The sequence below is a fragment of the Engraulis encrasicolus genome, unplaced genomic scaffold (genome assembly GCF_034702125.1).
Source record: "Engraulis encrasicolus isolate BLACKSEA-1 unplaced genomic scaffold, IST_EnEncr_1.0 scaffold_28_np1212, whole genome shotgun sequence".
Classification (NCBI taxonomy): domain Eukaryota; kingdom Metazoa; phylum Chordata; class Actinopteri; order Clupeiformes; family Engraulidae; genus Engraulis; species Engraulis encrasicolus.
The window spans coordinates 93,105-115,188 of NW_026945577.1; the positions used below are offsets into that span (position 1 = coordinate 93,105).

A 22,084-nucleotide genomic window follows, 5' to 3' on the forward strand; every position below is an offset into this window, starting at 1 on the left:
ACAGACCTCGGCCTTTATTTATTTTCATAAGTTTAGGGATTTAGCAACTGGACGCAATTCACTATTCCCATACAGGCTACCTTTCTCAAAGTCTATTTACCTTTGAAACGGTGTTTTTGACGGTGCTCACTTGAAAAACTACAGCGACAGTACCAAGATGGATAATACATGATGACAGGAGGAGGACACGTGTTTCAGAGATTATAGGAGTAGGCTACATTAACCAGTCTCTCTGCTTGTGTGATTTCGAAGCAAACTTTCTGTCGGCACGCAGCTGATGCCTCGGCTCGAGAGGAGCGCAGCATAACAAATGAAGACATCCAAACTAGCGCTCTGATTGGTCAATATTCCCCTACACACGTTGCTGGCCAATGGAAAGGCCAGCGCGAGACAATTGCAAGCAGAGCCATGTCTACGGCTCTGTCTGGTTGCAAGTCTACAGAGCAATTTATAAGGGCCCATGAACACACTTTGCTATTGGTTTTTCCCGTATTTTGAAGTGACAGCGCCGTAGTTTGATGTCAAAATCCGTATCTGCTACACAAAATGCGTAATGGTCGGCAGGTATGCTTTAGTAGGCCTATAGTTTAGTATAGGCCTACCTTTAGTAGACTTTTAGGATACTTTTTAGTATTTTATGTTTGCACCACAATAAAATACTAACAAGTATCTGAATGCTCCAGTCATCCCTGGCCTAGTCTTTTCGAAGTGGACCAGTTTACTCTACATTGTATACCGTCCTGGACTGGACGCACCAAGAAGGTTAGAGCGCAAGTGACTTCCCTTTTACGATATTTATTTATTTATATTTCACTAAGCAGGTGTAGCATGGGGGAGGGGCTAAGTTTGTAGCGACTACGCCACCTAGGGGCAGAGCAAGTCTACCACTAGGAACAATTTAAACCTTAAGCTTGCACAAGTTCGTAATACACTGGACAGAGACGGGATCCCAAATATATTTCTCTTTTATTGTTGTACAAACATGAATCATAAATAAAATGTGCAAAATAGCAAGCTCTTTATGAGCACAAGGCACATTAGTGGGTGGAACACGAGAGAGAGAGAGAGAGAGAGAGAGAGAGAGAGAGGCAGAGAGGAGAGAAGAGAGAGAGATAGAGATTGAGAGAGAGAGAGAGAGGAGAGAAGAGAGAGAGAGAGAGAGAGAGAGAGAGAGAGAGAGAGAGAGAAACAGCCTGGGGCACTACTGAGATCACTAAACCTATATGGATCTGCAGTACTACTTATCTTATATCGTGTGCACACGCAGGAACTTCCTTCTACCACCAGGCTGTCGATGCACTATATACCATGTTCCACCACACTATAAAACAATACACGTTATCACTCACATCACTCACACGCCCTTGACACACTCCAAACTGCTGGAGAGGCTGGCAGTCATAATTTTCCCCAATCCCACATTAACCCCAAACACACAAATAAGTAAACTGAAAAGAAACATAAATAAACAAAATAAACACTGCACACATATAAAGCCCTGAATAACAGGGTCTAGCTACACTGGCACACAAGCAGTTAAAGAGTCATGCAAAGCAGCAAACCTAGCAGAGTAAGCAGCATGCAGAAGCAAAGCAAACAAATAAGCATGCAGCAGCACAGCAAACGAAAATAAAGACACACAATAAACATGCAGAAATAAATGAAATGAAAATAAATAAGGCACAGCACAAAATGGGTAAAAAGCAGGCGGAGCCACTGAAACCGCGCACCCTCGGACAGTTACGACAGACATGCACGCTCCGTGCAGGCAAAGCGAGGTGAAGGGGCAAGCGTGGCTACAAGCGCAATTCCTCCCCGTACCCAGCGAAGCACGGCCAAGCCACAGCGCGGCAGGTGCAAAGCAAGGGGAGACTCAAACCCAAATTGTCCCAGGCGAAACAGCAGCCGACAGACCCGTAGGCACAGACACACTGGTTGGTTCGTGCCGGAGGGGCCGCGGATGAAGGCTACAATTATAAAAAGTTACCATCAGTAAGGGTTATGGAAGATAGAAAGTAGACAGAAGGGGGGGGGGCAGACAGGTAGTATACGCACCTCAGACACGCGAGTCACCAGCACAACGCTTTCGAGGATCACCACGCCACACCAACTACCTCCACGAGCAGGCCAACTAATTACAAGCATCAAAACAGTTCACATTAGGGCGCCGCAATAATGAGAGGGAGCATATCTAATCGCAGGAATGGAAGCACAACTCACCCAGTGTCCACACAGCTCCTAGCTCCTTGGAGTTTATCAGTGCGCTCCCAAGCGATCACAAGTGCTGAGTGAACGCCGCACTGCAAGAGGGGAAATGGCGCTATAATTTCCAAATCACAGCCGCAATTGCAAGTAAATGCTAAAGACCAAATGCTTACCCTCACGGTTCATCTGCGGCCCCTCGGCAACAAACGCAGCCCAGGCTCACGCCAAAACAATGTGTGGCGGAAACGAGACAGGAAGCAAGGGTCCATTCATATAAATAGATTATGCCCGCCCACTGCTGTCAATCAGCAGCTGTCAATCACACACACTAACGTGATGGCAGGGCCAACCTGCTACAATCCACCCCTACTTTTTGTGTCGGCGCCCCGACGACAATCCAACTCGCTCAGGGGGGGAGCCTATATGACAAGGACTCTCGGGGGACCAGCCTCCGGTACAGAGGGGACCCAGTTACAGTGACACATGGAGACCCGGCAGTCCAACTGCCGCTATCCAAATAACGCAAGGCCAGTAGACCCAGCCTCTGCTACAGAGGGTACCCAGTGGCAAAGCAAGACAACAAGGAGACCCGGCAGACTAACTGCCGCTGTCCACACAATACAAGGTCAGTGGAACCAACCACTGCGACAGAGGAGACCCAGTGACCAAGCTAAACGACAAGGAGACCCGGCAGACTAACTACCGCTATCCAACCAAAGGAGACCCGGCAGTCCAACTACCGCTATCCAAATAACGCAAGGCCAGAGGACCCAACCTCTGATACAGAGGGGACCCTGTTACAGTGAGACATGGAGACCCGGCAGTCCAACTGCCGCTATCCAAATAACGCAAGGCCAGTGGACCCAGCCTCTGGTACAGAGGGGACCCAGTGGCAAAGCAAGACAACAAGGAGACCCGGCAGACTAACTGCCGCTATCCACACAATACAAGGTCAGTGGAACCAACCACTGCGACAGAGGAGACCCAGTGACCAAGCTAAACGACAAGGAGACCCGGCAGACTAACTACCGCTATCCAACCAAAGGAGACCCGGCAGTCCAACTACCGCTATCCAAATAACGCAAGGCCAGAGGACCCAACCTCTGATACAGAGGGGACCCTGTTACAGTGAGACATGGAGACCCGGCAGTCCAACTGCCGCTATCCAACCAAAGGAGACCCAGCGGTCCAACTACCACCATCCAAATGACGCAAGGCCAGCTGACCCAGCCTCTGGTACAGAGGGGACCCAGTGACAAAGCAAGAGATGGGGACCTGGCAGTCCAACCGCCGCTATCCAAATAGTACAATATCAATGGACCCAGCCTCCGGTGCAGAGGGGACCCAGTTACAGTGACACATGGAGACCCGGCAGTCCAACTGCCGCTATCCAAATAACGCAAGGCCAGTGGACCCAACCTCTGGTACAGAGGGGACCCAGTGGCAAAGCAAGACAACAAGGAGACCCGGCAGACTAACTGCCGCTATCCAAACCGATACATTACAGAACCCCTCAACCCCTGCAGTATTTGTAGGCCGCAAAAGGTGCTCATTGTCAATTCGTAACAGGGGTAATCAGCTCTCGCAGTTACTGCTAAAAAATTCAAAGGACAGCCATCCTAAATGTCAATGCCTACCTTCTTGACGACCGTCCACCGGCTGCTGCTTCGCCTATTAAAAGCACCCAAACAAACAAACAAAAACTAAACCAAAGAGACAACGAAAAAGAAACAGGGCAAACCCAATCAACCCACTATGACAGGTACCCTGAAAATAAAAAAATAAAAACAATTTTGCACTTTCACTTCACAAATACAGAGTACAACACATTTGGGACCCACGTCTCTGTAATAAGTATGTGTAAATCCTGCCGAATCCAACGCCAAATGTAGCATGGGGGAGGGGCTAAGTTTGTAGCGACTACGCCACCTAGGGGCAGAGCAAGTCTACCACTAGGAACAATTTAAACCTTAAGCTTGCACAAGTTCGTAATACACTGGACAGAGACGGGATCCCAAATATATTTCTCTTTTATTGTTGTACAAACATGAATCATAAATAAAATGTGCAAAATAGCAAGCTCTTTATGAGCACAAGGCACAATAGTGGGTGGAACACGAGAGAGAGAGAGAGAGAGAGAGAGAGAGAGAGAGAGAGAGAGAGAGAGAGAGAGAGAGAGAGAGAGAGAGAGAGAGAGAGAGAGAGAGAGAGAGAGAGAGAGAGAGAGAGAGAGAGAGAAACAGCCTGGGGCACTACTGAGATCACTAAACCTATATGGATCTGCAGTACTACTTATCTTATATCGTGTGCACACGCAGGAACTTCCTTCTACCACCAGGCTGTCGATGCACTATATACCATGTTCCACCACACTATAAAACAATACACGTTATCACTCACATCACTCACACGCCCTTGACACACTCCAAACTGCTGGAGAGGCTGGCAGTCATAATTTTCCCCAATCCCACATTAACCCCAAACACACAAATAAGTAAACTGAAAAGAAACATAAATAAACAAAATAAGCACTGCACACATATAAAGCCCTGAATAACAGGGTCTAGCTACACTGGCACACAAGCAGTTAAAGAGTCATGCAAAGCAGCAAACCTAGCAGAGTAAGCAGCATGCAGAAGCAAAGCAAACAAATAAGCATGCAGCAGCACAGCAAACGAAAATAAAGACACACAATAAACATGCAGAAATAAATGAAATGAAAATAAATAAGGCACAGCACAAAATGGGTAAAAAGCAGGCGGAGCCACTGAAACCGCGCACCCTCGGACAGTTACGACAGACATGCACGCTCCGTGCAGGCAAAGCGAGGTGAAGGGGCAAGCGTGGCTACAAGCGCAATTCCTCCCCGTACCCAGCGAAGCACGGCCAAGCCACAGCGCGGCAGGTGCAAAGCAAGGGGAGACTCAAACCCAAATTGTCCCAGGCGAAACAGCAGCCGACAGACCCGTAGGCACAGACACACTGGTTGGTTCGTGCCGGAGGGGCCGCGGATGAAGGCTACAATTATAAAAAGTTACCATCAGTAAGGGTTATGGGAGATAGAAAGTAGACAGAAGAGGGGGGGGGGGGGGGGGGGGGGGGGGGGGGGTAGACAGGTAGTATACGCACCTCAGACACGCGAGTCACCAGCACAACGCTTTCGAGGATCACCACGCCACACCAACTACCTCCACGAGCAGGCCAACTAATTACAAGCATCAAAACAGTTCACATTAGGGCGCCGCAATAATGAGAGGGAGCATATCTAATCGCAGGAATGGAAGCACAACTCACCCAGTGTCCACACAGCTCCTAGCTCCTTGGAGTTTATCAGTGCGCTCCCAAGCGATCACAAGTGCTGAGTGAACGCCGCACTGCAAGAGGGGAAATGGCGCTATAATTTCCAAATCACAGCCGCAATTGCAAGTAAATGCTAAAGACCAAATGCTTACCCTCACGGTTCATCTGCGGCCCCTCGGCAACAAACGCAGCCCAGGCTCACGCCAAAACAATGTGTGGCGGAAACGAGACAGGAAGCAAGGGTCCATTCATATAAATAGATTATGCCCGCCCACTGCTGTCAATCAGCAGCTGTCAATCACACACACTAACGTGATGGCAGGGCCAACCTGCTACACATAATTTACCTTAAGAGGCAAATGTTCCCAGGTTCCTTTTTTCAGTTATTGGAAGGGATCTACAATAAACAATGTTAGTAATGTTTTCCAATGTTTGCAAACGGGAAGTTCATTTAGATGCAATGCATGCCTGGGAGCAGAGCTGGTCATGCCCTTCCCCCTTCAGGACACCCACAACGAATAAAGCGTAGTTTTTGGGATTGTGATTCTTTCTCTGTTGAGGCATCCTTGTGAGTTATTCCAAACTGCCTTGTTCTTTGTGTAATAATTTTATTCGTTCTGAGTTTTCATTTAGTTGTGCATTTCAACCTTTTTCTGGGCTGGTTTAAGCACTCATTTTTTAGTGACTTTGCTATGTAGTCTGTTCTGTGACACCCTTTCATTATCACATTTTTCCGAGCATTTTACATCCTGTTTTTGGCAGATTTATTGCTTTTCATTGTTCATGTTCTAGTGGTTTTTGTGTTGTGATAAATGTGTCCATATCTGGTGAGTTATAATTCAGTCGTACACAAACTCGAACTCAGTTACTAAACAAAAGTGAAAGTCATTGAGTGTCTGTCTCTGCTTAGTGTAACTGCCTCGATTCCTCTTTTTCGAGCAGACCTTAACATAGGCCTATATACATTCTCTCCATTGTTTTTGTCCTGGGTTTTGTCTGACAAATGCCCACTTAGATTTAAATATCTTTGTTAGGGTTGTGTGTGAGAATATACATGGACCAGGTTTGAGCATTCGTCTTAGTCTACTGGAGAAGCTTAGCAGCTAGCCAGACATCAATAGAACTGCAAGGTGTCATATCTAGTAGAATGCAGTTTCACTGATCTGAACAGACGCAACAGGTTGGTTTTATTTCAACTCTTCTAATACGTGGTATGATTATTATGAGTAAAAAGTACAATAAAAAGTATAATTATAATAAGTAATTACAATACAGTAATAACAATATCATAAGGTTACGTATATTCGATTCAGGAAGTTTACGACTCAGATGAATGGACTCCGTCATATGCCTACCCCACCTATCAATCATGGCATTTGGTGTCCTTTTGTGATTGTGTACTTTTAGGAAACAGATGGGCTTTACTTGACACTGTTCATGCTCTTGTATTATCTTTTCATTAGTTATTACCATCTCAACAATTGCATATTCGTATCGAGTTTATTTTATTTTATATCTTTGAAGTTTCTTTGTGACGTGGCTCTTAGACATTTCTGCCTGACCTCCATTTTGGTTTCACTGTCGCAGACAGCTCTGAGACTTTTAGTGGCATGGCTGCCTGTGGCTCTTGCTCGCACTTCCTCTTTTGTGGTTTTAGAGCTTGACAGGCACACAGGCCTGTCATTTGAGAGCGTTAGTCTTCAGACAAATTACAACTGTTTAAAATGATCCCAGTGTCACCCCATTAAACATTTCCCAAAAAGGATTCCAACAACTTGAATTTCTCAACACTCAGTGATAGGGAAGATCCTGACGATGCATTAGATTCAGACTTCCCATAATCCCAGGCACGCTCTAATGCGAGCTTCGAGGTGGATAATCCTATGTATATGGGAGTCACTCTCCATGCTTTCTGTCGTAAAGCAGCTGATAAACTGGGTGTTGCGTGGCCCTCTCCGCCCGCCCAAAAACAGCACTCGTTAATGGGTGTATTTCTACCTTCCCAGCATGGCACCCCCTGTTAGTGGTGTGCATTGGCACTGCACTCACGATTCGAGTCGATTACGATGCTGGACATTCAATTTGATTTGATTCGATTCTACAATGCATTGCAATACATTACATTTCTACTAAGAGCAAAGCAACTTTTTCATCAGTCATGATGAGGCAATAGAAACAGTCAGATACTGAACAGCATTTTATTGGCTGTTTTCTGTATTAGTCTTACAGTTCTCAATGCTTTGACGTGCTTTTATTTAAATTAACATTCATTTGCTCCGGAAATATCCACTGAAGTAATTGAAACTTGAAAAAATATGCCGCATCGATTATGACACTTGCCGCATTGAATTGAATTGCCCTGCCTCCGCATCGCGATGCATGGCCGAATCGATTATTGTTGACACCACTAATAGTAGAGCGGCTACAGGGAAAATCGTGCAAATTATGATACAAGCGTGAAATTCGACAGGTATGTGCTCAAGACCCATTCGATCAAATCTACCCGATTGGCCACTTGAAATGGCGGCCATTTTCCAAGATGGCCGCCAAAAAAGACCCCAGAAATTGATTTATTGCATAGAATTGACGTAGAAAATTATGATACAAGCATGAAATTCAACATGTATGTGCTTAAGACCAATGCGATCAAATCCACCTGATTGGCCACTTGAAATGGTGGCCATTTTCCAAGATGGCCACCAAAAAAGACCCCAGAAATTGATTTATTGCATAGAATTGACCTAGAAAATTATGATACAAGCATGAAATTCAACATGTATGTGCTTAAGACCAATACGATCAAATCTACCTGATTGGCCACTTAAAATGGCGGCCATTTTCCAAGATGGCCGTAAAAAAGGCCCCAGAAATTGATTTATTGCATAGAATTGACCTAGAAAACTATGATACAAGCATGAAATTCAACATGCATGTGCTTACGACCAATACAATCAGATCTACCTGATTGGCTACTTGAAATGGTGGCCATTTTCCAAGATGGCTGCCAAAAAAGACCTCAGAAATTGATTTGTTGCACAGAATTGAGAAAGGAAATTATGATACAATCAAGAAATTTGACCATTATGTGCTTAAGACCAACACAATACATTCTAAGGGATTTCCCAGTTTAAATGACTGCCATTTTCCAAGATGGCTGACAAAAAATACCATAGAAATGGATTTGTTGCACAGGATTGATCAAGCAAGTTATTATACAAGCATCAATTTAGGCATGAATGTGCCAAAAAAACAACAATACAATCAAATTTACCTGACTCAACACTTGAAATGGAAGCCATTTTACAATATGGCTGCTAAAACACTGAATTTAGCCCAGAAGTGAGCAAGAAATGATGATACAAGTATGTCAATTTGTGTGTTTGTGCTTAAGAGCAATATAATCAAATCCCCCTCATTTGCAACTTGAAAATGTAACATGGCAGCCATTTTTAAAGATGACCATCAAAGAAGACACCAGAACTTCATTAATTGCAATTAATCTACCAGATGTGGCCCAAATAAACAATCACTATGTTTGAATTTCCAATGAATTCATCATAGAAGGAAACATAATCAAGCAGAAAGGCACATAACTATAGGTTACCAAGGGTAACCCCGGTTCTCTGAGGGATATGAACGAGACATCTCACTATGGGTAACGCCCTTTGCATGGCCATTTGCCAAAACTTGCTTTCAATCATGCCGTCAGACCAATGAGCTGCGCAGATGGGGATCCCGCCCCCTCGGGGACAAAGCCCAGGTGTGCCGGGCTCTGATCTTCAATCTGAGACAACTAACCTTTGAGCTTGTGGGTGAGTGTGGCAATCTGGTGAGATGTCTCGTTCATCTCCCTCAGAGAACCAGGGTTGCCCTCGGTGACCTATAGTTCTCTTTCGGTTGAATCACTCGACATCTTACTATGGGTATTGAAAAACTCCTGATTGCGTTGCCAGTTACCTAGAATGCGCAAGCAAAAGCCTGGCCGCAGCACAGAACCTTCCTGCCGATGCCCAGAGCTGTTGAAGGCGGAGAGGCAGCGTCCATTAACAGCAATAAGCGACACGGCTCGCCCAACAGCTGCCCCACGGCCCAGGGGCCAGGGGCAAGAGCTGCACCCAAAGGGTTCATTTGGAAGAGCAGGCGAGGCAAGCCCCTAATACCTCCAGACAGACACCAACCACGGGGAAAGTTGATACTAGTACCAACCTAGGGGTTAGGCAGGCACTTGATACCATCATTAGACCAGGCACACCACCCAGAGTCTGCCTACCAGTGTCAATAAAGTGTTTAGAGGGTAGATCCCGGCAACGCTAGCGGGGGAAAAAGAAAGAGGCGCAGTCTTCGTTCCGAACCCGGAGGGGGAAGAGGGGTTAAGCACGGGGCGCACAAAGGCAGCGTCCAGACATCGAATACCACGGAAAGCACACAGTGGAGGGAACCCAGGGCACGGAAACCACCCGTCTGAGTGTAACCGATGTACAAGTGGAGCCCACAGAGGTATAGCGAGAGCCCCAATATCAAGAGGTATTCCCCAATGGAAAACCAGGCCTTGGCACAAGGGGGAATATCCAGCATGTTCAGTACACAACACCTGCAGGTGCAACTGAGAGGCACCATGCCCAAGACCGCCAAGCAAGCTTGAGCTGCCATGCGATCTTGCTGGCAGAAAAGACCCAGTCATTCTCCAGCAGGGCAGCAGGTCCAAGTTGCGGACGGAGAACCGAGTAGCAACCACCACCACAGCGAGCCGGCCAAGAAAGCCCCGATAGACACCTGTTTGAGGGCACACGCTCTGGTTCCCAGGGGGACATCAAAGACGCACTTCCCCTCGATCAGGCAGCCTGGTCGAGCAGGGGCCTGAGATACTTCATTGGAGAAGTATGATCTAACTTACCACGGGCGCCCTACCCAGGGACAGCGCTCCAGGCAGCACAACTGACACTCGCGCTCCTGCTGAGCGCATGAGACACGCACAGTAAGGGGTGACCGACCCAAGGGAGACACGGGTAATGCGTCCTATTAGGAGAGGCGAGGATTCAGGTGGCCTTGCCACGATCAGTCTTGTGTTCCACAGAACTTGTGCCCGAACGTCAACCACCATTAGTGGAGGTTGGGTGCGCAAAGGGGACAGCACAGTGGCTGGAGAGGGCAGCCAGGGGAGGATGTTCATATCTTCGAATGTCCCAGGCTGACAAGCCAGAGCAGTTATGTGATTAGCTAAATTAAACATGTTTAATGTCAAGTCCAGAGCGAATAACGAGAGAGAACCATGAATTGCTGCTATTAGCATATTATTACCACACTGTCATCGTATTATTAGCATGTCATAACCTTGGGGTCCATTGACATTAAGTTAAGAACTGGCTTATGTATCATTGCTGAACATTTTAATATCTGTATCACTTCATCATCTATGGAAACATTTGAGGAGAGTGAACAATTATTTCCACCAAATTTGCAATTTGCAAATTTCTAGGGTCTTTTTGGACACATCGTCATCACATTTTAAGTAGTAAATCAAGTATATTTGATTGTAGGCCTATTGGTCTTAATCACATACATGCCGAATTTCATGTGTCCGTCATATATTGCTTGGATAATTCTGTGCAATAAATCATTGTCTAGGGTCTTTTTTGGCAGTCATCTTGGAAAATGGCCACCATTTCAAGTGACCAATCAGGCAGATTTGATTGGGCATTAATGTTGAATTTCATGCTTTTATCATAATTTGCTAGGTCAATTCTATGCAATAAATCTATTTCTGGGGTCATTTTGGCGGCCATCTTGGAAAATGGCCACCATTTCAAGTGGCTAATCAGGTAGATTTGATCGTATTGGTCTTAAGCACATAAATGTTGAATTTCATGCTTGTATCATAATTTTCTAGGTCAATTTTATGCAATAAATCAATTTCTGGGTCCTTTTTTGGCGGCCATCTTGGAAAATGGCCACCATTTCAAGTGGAAAATCAGGTACATGTGATGTTATTGGTCTTAAGCACATACATGTTGAATTTCATGCTTGTATCATAATTTTCTAGGTCAATTCTATGCAATAAATCTATTTCTGGAGCCTTTTTTGGCGGCCATCTTGGAAAATGGCCACCATTTCAAGTGGCCAATCAGGCAGATTTGATTGTATTGGTCTTAAGCACATACCTGCCAAGTTTCATGCTTGTATCATAATTTGCACGATTCAAGCCAAATTGGCCTTGTAGCCGCTCTACTATACCCCCTGTCCATGGAGATACTCCCTCCTTTTCCGGACATTATTTCTGAGGTTCAAAACTTGTGGCAATGCTTGCATTCGACCAGGTGTCCCATCGGAGGTTTCTCCATGTTTAACATGGTCTGCATGGATGGCATTTGGTAGCCAGGCTGTGCCATCCTAGTGACGCAACACTTTCAACGCTGCAACTAGTCAGGTCAAGAGCAATGCAAGTACTTTCTGAGTTCCCGAAAATACGGGAACTCCTCCCACTTTGTCGGTATGCAAACAACCATAAGCAAATCAATGGAGGCGGGTCAATCATGCCGTTTGGGAAATGTTAATTGTCATGCTCTTGGTCAGAGCAAGTCTCGAAGAGATTTGAACGTCGATGATAATCAGGCAAGGCATTTGGGATCACCCTCCACAAATGGAGCGTACCCTGGCTAACCATCTCGCCCCCTCCCTTAGGGAGGTCTCTCTAGCAACTACAGCCCCCATGAGAGAGACAAAATGGATCACCTCATTTCTGACTCAGGCCTCTTCGGCTCTAAATCCATGGAGGTTATCCAACAACATTTCGAGGCCCTGAAAACACAGCAACCCTCGTTCAAGGCTATGGTCCCTTCTTGCCAAGCGTTTGTAATTGTTATGTTCATTATTTCTGTATTTCTTATTTTTCAGACACCTGTAAGATATTAATCATAAAGACGGAACATAATCACTTATCAGAAACACAGTTTGGCCATGGATAAAAAAGGTAAATGGCACATTTGATGATTTAAAAATGTTCACAGTCAGTCCCTCCAGGATTTTGCACTGAGATTTTGTGATTTTTGCGGTCAAAATGTCTGATTTTGTGGCGGCATTTTCTCATTTTTTGCAAAGATTTTGCGGCATTTTCTCATTTTTTGCAAAGATTTTGCACCCCTTTCTGGGTTTTTTGGTAACTGAAAACCACAATCAGTCTAAGCAGGCTTAAGACAAAAGAGAGAGAGATTCAGAAACACACTTCCTTTTAATTTTCTGTAGAAAATCCCAACACAAATTACATTTACAAAAGTTACATTTGGCCATGGGGGTAATTCAGGTGGCAGGCAAGTTCAGATGTATCCAGCAGGAAATTTGTCTTGGACAGTCAAAAGCTGTAGAAAACGCTTGGTAGAAAAACACTTGTCACACTACAAAACATGTAGTTCGAACTGTGAGAAACTTAAGATTAAGATAAAGAGATGTCGACACCACGAGATACAAGGTCCACGCTCGCAAGGATTGGGCTAGGAGCAGCGCGCGAGAGGGAACATGCTTTTTATCCACGGGAAGCCGACCCATGCCCAGTAGCTTGCAACCTCTACCTCGCATTACATTTAAACTTAACGATATGCTACATTAAAGATTGCGTTTGAACGGATGTGGCTGACATATGTAATCTGAACGCCCCCCAGCCAATACTTACAGTGTATTGGGGGCGCTGTGGCACGCAGCGTGCTAAGGGGTTTTACACACCATGGCGTTTTTTACCGGCGTCGGTGAAAATACATTGAAACCTATCTGTCCTTACACACCAACCGGCGGTAGTCGGGCGTCAGCGGCGCGGGAGCCGGCTCCGCGCCGCGCTGCATTTGGAAAATAGAACTCCAGCGTATTTTTCACGCCGGCAACCGGCGGTGTCTCATTCAAATGAATGGCAAAGTAGCACGCTAGCTTTAGCTGTGGGGAGGATTTTGAACAGGACTGGCCGCGCACGCCGACGCTTCAGTGTGCAAGGCAGAGAAAAGCACGCCGGCCAAAACTAAGCAGAAAGACCGCGTCCGTCCTGCGACCGTTCCGTTCCGCCTTGGTATGTTTTGGCCCTAAGCCCCCCATACTTGGGCTTGCATGGTTTGTGATCCAGGCCGAGTCCAGCCGGGGTCATTTCCCAACCGGCTGAGTTTTAAAACGTTCAAGGAACAGGAATGGAATTATCTTACCATTTGACACATGGGACACTGCTACTCTGCTTTCAGCTGACTGAGGCGGTATTCCAGGAATCAAAGATAGCCCTGATGTCCTTAGAAATGTTTCGATTCAAGTCAGCGAACAACAAGCAGTGAGGTTCGGGGCGCATAGCTTGTTTATAGCCCTCAAGCGCAAGCTTGCGCTCAGTTTCTTCAAAGTTTTTCCAATAGCCATGAAGTATTCCTCATCTCGCGCCTTGACCAATTATTTGACAATTTTGGTCGTTTGTCTTGTCTCTTTGCAAGACTGTCATGAATATAGGCTAAATTATTTCCCTTTCGAACCATTCACCCAGCATCTGAAGTAGGCAACCGGTAGAGCTCTTTTGATGAATGCAAGACCAAGTGTTCTCTGCTCGCCTATTTTCGATTGCATGCTGGAAGACTAAGAAATGTGTAAACGTGTCTTTTTTTGTATTGATAATACTCAACCGATGGTGGCTGGTCAATGCAAAAAATGCTACCGAGAGGTTAATCTTTCTAGACTGAGAAGCGCAAGCTTTTGCATTTTCAGCGCGTGGAGTTGTGGTCGTGAAATAGCCCTGGGATATCAAGCCACAGTAGGTGGCAGCAATGCAACATGCTGCCTATAAACTTGAAGGGGACAAAGGGGAAATTTTGCGGGGAAAATGCGGCTTTACAGGAATTACGTGGCATCGTGAAATTATGCGGAATATCATTGAATTTGCATGAATCCACGCGATCGCTGAATCGCGAAAAACTGGAGGGACTGCATAGTGATTTGTTTCTGTTGTACTAATGGAAACAATGGGAAACTGTGTCCAGAGTCAAGGGTTTTATGTACTTTTTTTGAGTAGTAAATGTTTTGGGGAAACCCTCCTTTTTACACCTGCAACTTTCTAGGATTGTCTGCATCACATTCATCCTGCAGTTACATTAGTTGTTCTTGTCTTTAAACTTTGCTCTTACCATTTCTTTTCAGGTGGTGTTCCACATATATCAGACATGAGGATCGTGCTGTTGGGAAACAGAAATGCTGGGAAGAGTTCATCAGGAAACACCATCCTGGGCAGAAAGGAGTTTGGTACTGCAGGGAGAACAGCTGAGTGTGTGAAGAGAGAAGGAGAAACAGCAGGCAGACACATCACTGTAGTGGAGGCACCAGGATGGTGGGTAAACCCCACGTTAGAGAAAACTCCTGAACGTGATAAAGGAGAGATTGTCGTCAGTGTGTCTCTGTGTCCTCCAGGACCCCATGCTCTAGTACTAGTCATTGATGTGAGTGACCCATTCACAGAGAGAGACAGAAGAGCAGTGCAGGAACACATGGAGCTTCTGGGTGAGAGAGTCTGGGGTCACACTATAGTGCTGTTCACCAGAGGGGACTGGCTGGGAGACACAAGCATTGAGCAGCACATTGAGAGTGGAGGAGAGGCTCTGCAGTGGGTTGTAGAGAAATGTGGGAACAGGTACCATGTTGTAGACAATGAGAAGAGTGATGGTGGCCAGGTGACAGAGCTGCTGGACAAGATAGAAGAGATGGTGGCAGGAAACAGAGGTCATCATGTAGACTTTGATGCAAAGATCATAAAAGGACTGATGAAGAGGAAGAAAGAAGAAAAGAGAAGAGCAGAAGAGAGGAAGATGAAGGTGAAGAAACAGAGAGAGACTCTCAGATCATCAGCAGGTGAGACACATGTCCAGTTATACTCCCTCCTTTCCCTCTGGCTATGTGTCCCTCTGAGACCCCATAATTGGGTACGGGGCCCTTTCAGATGACTTCATCCTGGGCCCAGCAAAAGCTGTCAGCGGCCCTGCATACATACACACACAGACACAGACACAGACACAGACACACACACACACACACACACACACACACACACAGTACTGTAGATGTGATGTTTAGATGCAAGATGTTTAATGCAAGTTACCATACTCTGCCCTTTTTACTGTGTAGAAGTACCCCCCCCCCCACACACACACACACACATAGGCCTATACTGCACACATTCTCTCTCTCTCTCTCTCTCTCTCTCTCTCTCTCTCTTTCTCTCTCTCTCTCTCTCTCTCTCTCTCTCTCTCTCTCTCTCTTTCTCTCTCTCTCTCTCTCGGCCACACACACACACACACACTCAGTTTAGTAAGTCCCTCCAGTTTTTCGCGATTCAGCGATCGCGTGGATTCATGCAAATTCAATGATATTCCGCATAATTTCACGATGCCACGTAATTCCTGTAAAGCCGCATTTTTCCCGCAAAATTTTCCCCTTTGTCCCCTTCAACATTCTGTGGAGTTTATTGATTTATATTTTCGTCAAAAAATAAAAATGTGACTACAATACCACCGGAGACGAAAACCAATAGGAAGCATTTTTGTTATTAGACCTATGTCACTGAAACATTGAAAAAATAATTGCCTGCTATTTCGCAAGTCGACCCTCATCTCAGCTGCTCCGCGTCTCTCGCCTCCCCTCCCTCACTAACACGCAGGCGTCGGACACCCGTGACCTTTTTTTTTTAACAGCAGTAGCCTACTCTTCAGTGCAATCCTGGCTGGAAAAAGTATTGTTGCCCATTTATCCATGACGAAGAAGTGTATGCAGTCATGAAATAGTGGCGGTGCTGTCGCACAGTAGCAAACATCTTACGTTAGCCTACATTTTTTAGCAACTTCTCCACTCTCCCCTGTCGCTTTCATGAGCATGCTACCCGACGGTCGTTGTCTGATCTTTTTTCAATGTTCGCTATGTTTGTAATTTAAGGGTCTATGTCTATGCGTAGGCACAAGCCTTCTGATAACAATCACTGTAGTGCCCATCGCAAAGGATTCGGAGGTGTGGATAGGAAGTGAACGGCCCTTACACGCTTTCACTGTGTTATTGCAATAAAGTCTTGCGAATCCATGCAACCATGCACACAACCATGTCAACGAGAGCGTGTATGCCATCACAACTTTGCATCAAGCAAATAATATGCAACAGCGTGCAATACGAGCACGAGAGAGAGAGAGAGAGAGAGAGAGAGAGAGAGAGAGAGAGAGAGAGAGAGAGAGAGAGAGAGAGAGAGATGCGTCTTCCAACAGGTGACATTGTAACGCTTGCATACAACCTAGCTACTGTAGCCTACCCCGCGACGCTCTTCATTCGCCTACTGGTAGGCTATACCCACAAGTATTTTTTCATAACGCACAGTCCCGTTTTCCCCCGAAGTCGTTCTAAAATATCGACAGAGATTTATGAGTGTCGCGGCCATGATTTTTTGTACACATTGGACGCACTGGCTTATAAGACGCTCTGGCAGTTTTTGACAATCTTTTATTATTGTCAATATTTTATTATTCTATTATATAGGAAGTGTGTTTCTGAATCTCTGTCTCTTTTGTCTCTCTCTCTTAAGCCTGCTATAGACTGATTGTGGTTTTCAGTTACCAAAAAAACCCAGAAAGGGGTGCAAAATCTTTGCAAAAAATGAGAAAATGCCGCAAAATCTTTGCAAAAAATGAGAAAATGCCGCCACAAAATCAGACATTTTGACCGCAAAAATCACAAAATCCCAGTGCAAAATCCTGGAGGGACTGAAACTTTACTTCTTTATTTGTGCCCACAATTCAAAATTGAGTTTCCATAGACACAAATGTATCAGTTGCAAAGATACTCAGGCATGAACTAGATAAGTGGCACCACAGTGATCAATACACACACACACACACACACACACACACACACACACACACACACACACACACACACACACACACAGGTTATGTTTGTTAGGTGGATTGCAGTGAACAGACATTTGGCATTAGTAATAGGCCTATCCCCTTCTTTACATCTCTACATTGGCAAATAACAAACATCTTAAAACACATCTACACACAGTAAGGGGAGAGAACACCCTCCCCCAACCACAGATACATACATTATTCTTTTGGGTTTCAGGCTTGTTGATGTTTCGAACAATAACAATCAAACAGTTGTTACAACACCACACCAACTTTGGCTAAACAAATGAAAAGCATGTTTTGTTCACACACAGACACAGTGTGAGATACAGTATACTATTCTGAGCATTACATTCATCATTCATTTATATTCAATATTTTTAAACTTTGCTCTTACCATTTTTTACTCAGGTGGTGTTCCTCACATGTCTGACATGAGGATCGTGCTGCTGGGAGGACGACTTCAGGGGAAGAGTTCATCAGGAAACACCATCCTGGGCAGACAGGAGTTTGGTACTGCAGGGAGAACAGCTGAGTGTGTGAAGAGAGAAGGAGAAACAGCAGGCAGACACATCACTGTAGTGGAGGCACCAGGATGGTGGGAAAACTACACTGTAGAGAAAACTCCTGAATGTGATAAAGGAGAGATCATTCTATGTGTGTGTCTGTGTCCTCCAGGACCCCATGCTCTAGTACTAGTCATTAATGTGAGTCAGACATTCACAGAGAAACACAGAAGAGCAGTACAGGACCACCTGGAGCTTCTGGGTGAAAGTGTCTGGAATCACACTATAGTGCTGTTCACATTTGGGGACAGGCTAGGAAACGCAAGCATTGAACAGCATATTGAGAGTGGAGGAGAGGCTCTGCAGTGGGTTGTAGAGAAATGTGGGAACAGGTACCATGTTGTAGACAATGAGAAGAGTGATGGTGGCCAGGTGACAGAGCTGCTGGAGAAGATAGAAGAGATGGTGGCAGGAAACAGAGGTCATCATGTAGACTTTGATGCAAAGATCATAAATGGATTGATGAATAGGAAGAATGAGGAAAAGAAAAAAGCAGAGGAGAGGAAGACAAAGGTGAAGAAACAGAGAGACTCTCTAAGATCATCAGCAGGTGAGACATTTTCAGTAATACTCCCTCCTTTCCCTCTGTCTGTGTGTCCCTAACACACACACACACACACACACACACACACACACACACACACATACACACACACACACACACAGAGACACGTAACTATACTTTAATAATAATTTAATAATAATAATAATAATTGTATTTGTATAGCACTGTATCATACAAGGGATGCAACTCAAAGTACTTAACAAATGAGAAAAAAAACACAGTTGTTAGAGATGGATTTAAAAGGAGAGGAAGAGAGGAGAGGCAGAGATAGCAGGAAGGCAGAGGAAGAAGAGATAGAAAGAGATTGTAGAGTCATAAGGTCAACGTAGGTTAGGGCCAGGATTCTTAGATGCGAAAGGTCCATAGTGGCTGGGTCTAGCATAAGTCACACTGAAATTGGGCGCTCAGATGCGGTCCCTGGTGGCATCAGGGGTGAGGAAAAACTCCCTTTCGCTTGATTCATAGTTTGTAGGGGGGAAAAAGCTCAACGAGGTCTGAGGAAAAAAAAACTATAGCCAGGAAAAAACCTCAGGCAGAGACCAGCGGCCACCTAGGGGAGCCCCCTGCCAGGGCTGGTTGTGAGCAGTAAAGACGCTGCGGCAGCTGGGACACTGTGACACCTAGGCAGCTAGGAGTTGGCAAGGATGAAAAGGTGGGTCTTCAGCTGCTTCTTGAAGGAGTCGACGGAGCTGGCTGATTGGATCTCGATGGGGAGGGCGTTCCATCTCTTGGGCGCATAGCAAACAAACGCGGTGTCGCCAATCTTCTTTTGCGGTCGGGGTGGGGGTCCTTAGCAGCTACCCTTTCTACCCTTTTTAGTTTGTGAATACCCCCCCCCCACACACACACACACACACACACATACACATACGCACACATGTTCATTCTCTCTCTCTCTCTCTCTCTCTCTCTCTCTCTCTCTCTCTCAGACACACAGACAGACAGACAGACAGACAGAGAGACAGACACACACACACACACACACACACACACACACACACACACACACACACACACACACACACACACACACACACACACACTGTCATGGCACTTGGAACTTTTGGGGGTTTTAGCGCCACCTTGTGGTATGTTTCTAGTGGGGAAAATACTAATTATTAAGCCTGCCTTTTATTTTGATACTTACCTTCAGTTGATGTAACTTCCTGTGATGTCAAATCTAGCTAGAATTGCAAAGTCATTACTTCAGTTGAAGCTGACCAAGCCAAGGTGAAGACCTGCTCATCCTTGAAGGACATTCTTGCCCCTTTTCAGGCTTTGCTTAAATTCCTTCCATCGTTCCATTGTTAGCTGTTTGTCTAGTCAAGTAAATTAGAGTTCTCAACGGGCCTGAAAATGTCAACCCGACCCTACCCGGCCGTGGCTTTTAAAGCCCGAGCCCGATGTTACCCGACACATCACTAGAATTATATAACCGAACCCGGCCCGAGGCCCGAAGTCGGGGGTCGAGTTTCCCGACGTTATCCTATGGAGAATGACGGGTTGTGGTGGGTCTTTAAGGGCACTTATGCGCAGTAAATTGCATAACCCACTTAAAAACCTAGTGAAAAGATATTTTCCACAATAGAAACATAATATGAAATGGGGAAAGTTCTTGCTATTTAAGCAGAATCATCCACAGCGCGATTTCAATAACCGCCTCTTCACGGCAACAACAATCTATCCACCTTTTGTTTTGACTTCTAAATGTAGGCTTACTACATTTCCACCCCGTGTATCTGATTAAATGTAGGCTACGTGAAGTTGCCCCTCCCTCCTTGTTTGTTCATATGCGTGGATGAGATGGAAAGCCTGGCTGTGCCAAACATTGTTTAAAAGTTTCATAAAATTTTGGTCGGCACACAAGTTTTTGGACATACTAATTTCTAGTGGCACCTGGGCTACGGTTGGTGCATTGATCAGCCATGTAGCAAAAAAGACAGATAACCTAGGTGAGAGGATGAGATCTTCCTCGGCTGGCCAGCGCTCCGCGTGTGTGTGCCCCAAGACCCGACAGTTTCTTAAAAGTCAATTTGAGCACGAAAACAGCAAAGACAAGGTGATATTTCATTCAAACAGGGCCTACACGCTCCAAATAAAACATTTGCTGAGGGGATTTTCAACCAGACCGCAGCGCGAGCAGACAGTCAGTGTGAAAAGCCAACCTTCGGTGCCGCTCGCTTACCATCGGTGCACGAGCCATTTAAATAGTGAAGTGGCATATCGCAACAGCACATGCGGATTAGCCAAATTATATGCAACAAAGTCGCCAACAAAGCGTGGATTTAACGTGTAGTACGCATATGCCAACGTTGTGTGAATACGTGGAAAGGATAACCTAATTGGAAAGCCACTGTCCTTTCTAGTATAGCCTATGTAGAAGACCGCTTCGGTTTCGTTTCACCTCATGGGGAAAACATAATTTCCATGCACTGCATTTGCTGAGACTACTAAGCAATAAAGTTAGCGATCAAACTAAAAATATTGGTTGTTGTCATTACAGCATTTAATATGCTAGGCCTACTATGGCTGTTGTTTAAAATAGTCATTGGATTGCCAACCGTCCCTTGTATTAAGAAACAAAAGTATGGTTCCATGAGCTGACATGGGACTCAATATCGTTAAAATTGCATCTAAGAACTTTTTCCCGTTTTTATTAGTTTGCGTAATTGTAGCCAATGTAGTTTTTCTGTGCGTTCCGGGACCTCTTTCCAACTCATCATCGCTGTGATGTTATTTTTGTTTTGCGTTCTGGTACCTTGTGATTTACAAATTAAGCACTGCGCAAGGTTGCATGCAGCAGCCTGCCAGACCTTCGTTACGCAGGCCTATATTTAGATAGATAGATTCTAGGTCTTTACTGACCCATCAAGGGGAAATTCGCCATGATTCACGGTAAACAGCAGAACTTTTTTTTTTTTTCACTGGGCGGAAAAGATTGAGCCCGCGGACCGAACCGACCCGAGCCATATGCTTATATTTTCGACCCGAACCCGGCCCGAACCCAAAGGGCCCGTCGGGCTGACCCGACCCGTTGAGAACTCTAAAGTAAATGGCCGTCTGATGAGGACAGAACAGTAAAAAAGCATCCAGCACAGCGGCACAGAACTACTCAAGGAGAGTAATCTTCAACTTCTCATCATCTTCACCACTGCTCACACCCGGCTTGCTTCACATCTGAATGATGGATGAGAACACAGCAGTTGAAGAGCCATCTCAACACCCCAAAGTAGCACCCACCACAGCAGCTCAGGAAACAGCACCACATTCTACTATGGAAACCAAGTCAGTCGCTCATGCATCTTCCAGTAAATTTGCATCAGTCAAATCAAACAAAACATCATCTAGCAGAGCCAAAGCTGCAACTCATGCTAAATTGGAGGCAGCTCGCGTAAGAGCTGAATTTTCTAAAAAGGAGTCAGATATTCTGATTGAGAAGGCACAAATTGAAGCTAGATTAAACGAACTCAGACATGAACAGGAGGTGATAGCCGCAGAAGTAGAAGCTAATGCGCTTGAAGCAGCAGAGGAGCTTGAAGAGGTTGACGACACATCACTCC

At 45.5% G+C, this 22,084-nt stretch overlaps 1 protein-coding gene and 2 long non-coding RNA genes across 3 annotated transcripts in view; 1 reads left to right on the forward strand and 2 right to left on the reverse strand.

Annotated features, from left to right (window-relative positions):
- Positions 1–1,165: 1,165 nt before the first annotated feature.
- LOC134443140 (uncharacterized) lies at positions 1,166–2,553 on the reverse strand. Its single transcript, XR_010033574.1, has 4 exons — positions 2,379–2,553; positions 2,221–2,300; positions 2,056–2,131; positions 1,166–1,967 (listed from the first exon to the last, which is right to left on the reverse strand). It is a non-coding gene; the product is annotated as an uncharacterized LOC134443140 (long non-coding RNA).
- Positions 2,554–4,210: 1,657 nt separating this feature from the next.
- Positions 4,211–5,816, reverse strand: LOC134443139 (uncharacterized). The gene is made up of 4 exons (XR_010033573.1): positions 5,658–5,816; positions 5,500–5,579; positions 5,335–5,410; positions 4,211–5,223 (listed from the first exon to the last, which is right to left on the reverse strand). It is a non-coding gene; the product is annotated as an uncharacterized LOC134443139 (long non-coding RNA).
- A 239-nt stretch (positions 5,817–6,055) lies between these two features.
- The window catches only part of LOC134443095 (uncharacterized), a 51,422-nt gene continuing 35,393 nt past the window's right edge, over positions 6,056–22,084 (forward strand). The window contains exons 1-4 of the mRNA XM_063193030.1: positions 6,056–6,073; positions 12,397–12,472; positions 14,653–15,357; positions 17,805–18,509. Of these exons, the coding sequence (XP_063049100.1) occupies positions 12,460–12,472; positions 14,653–15,357; positions 17,805–18,509 (1,423 nt within the window). The 5' untranslated portion in view covers positions 6,056–6,073; positions 12,397–12,459. The remainder of the gene's footprint in view (positions 6,074–12,396; positions 12,473–14,652; positions 15,358–17,804; positions 18,510–22,084) is intronic.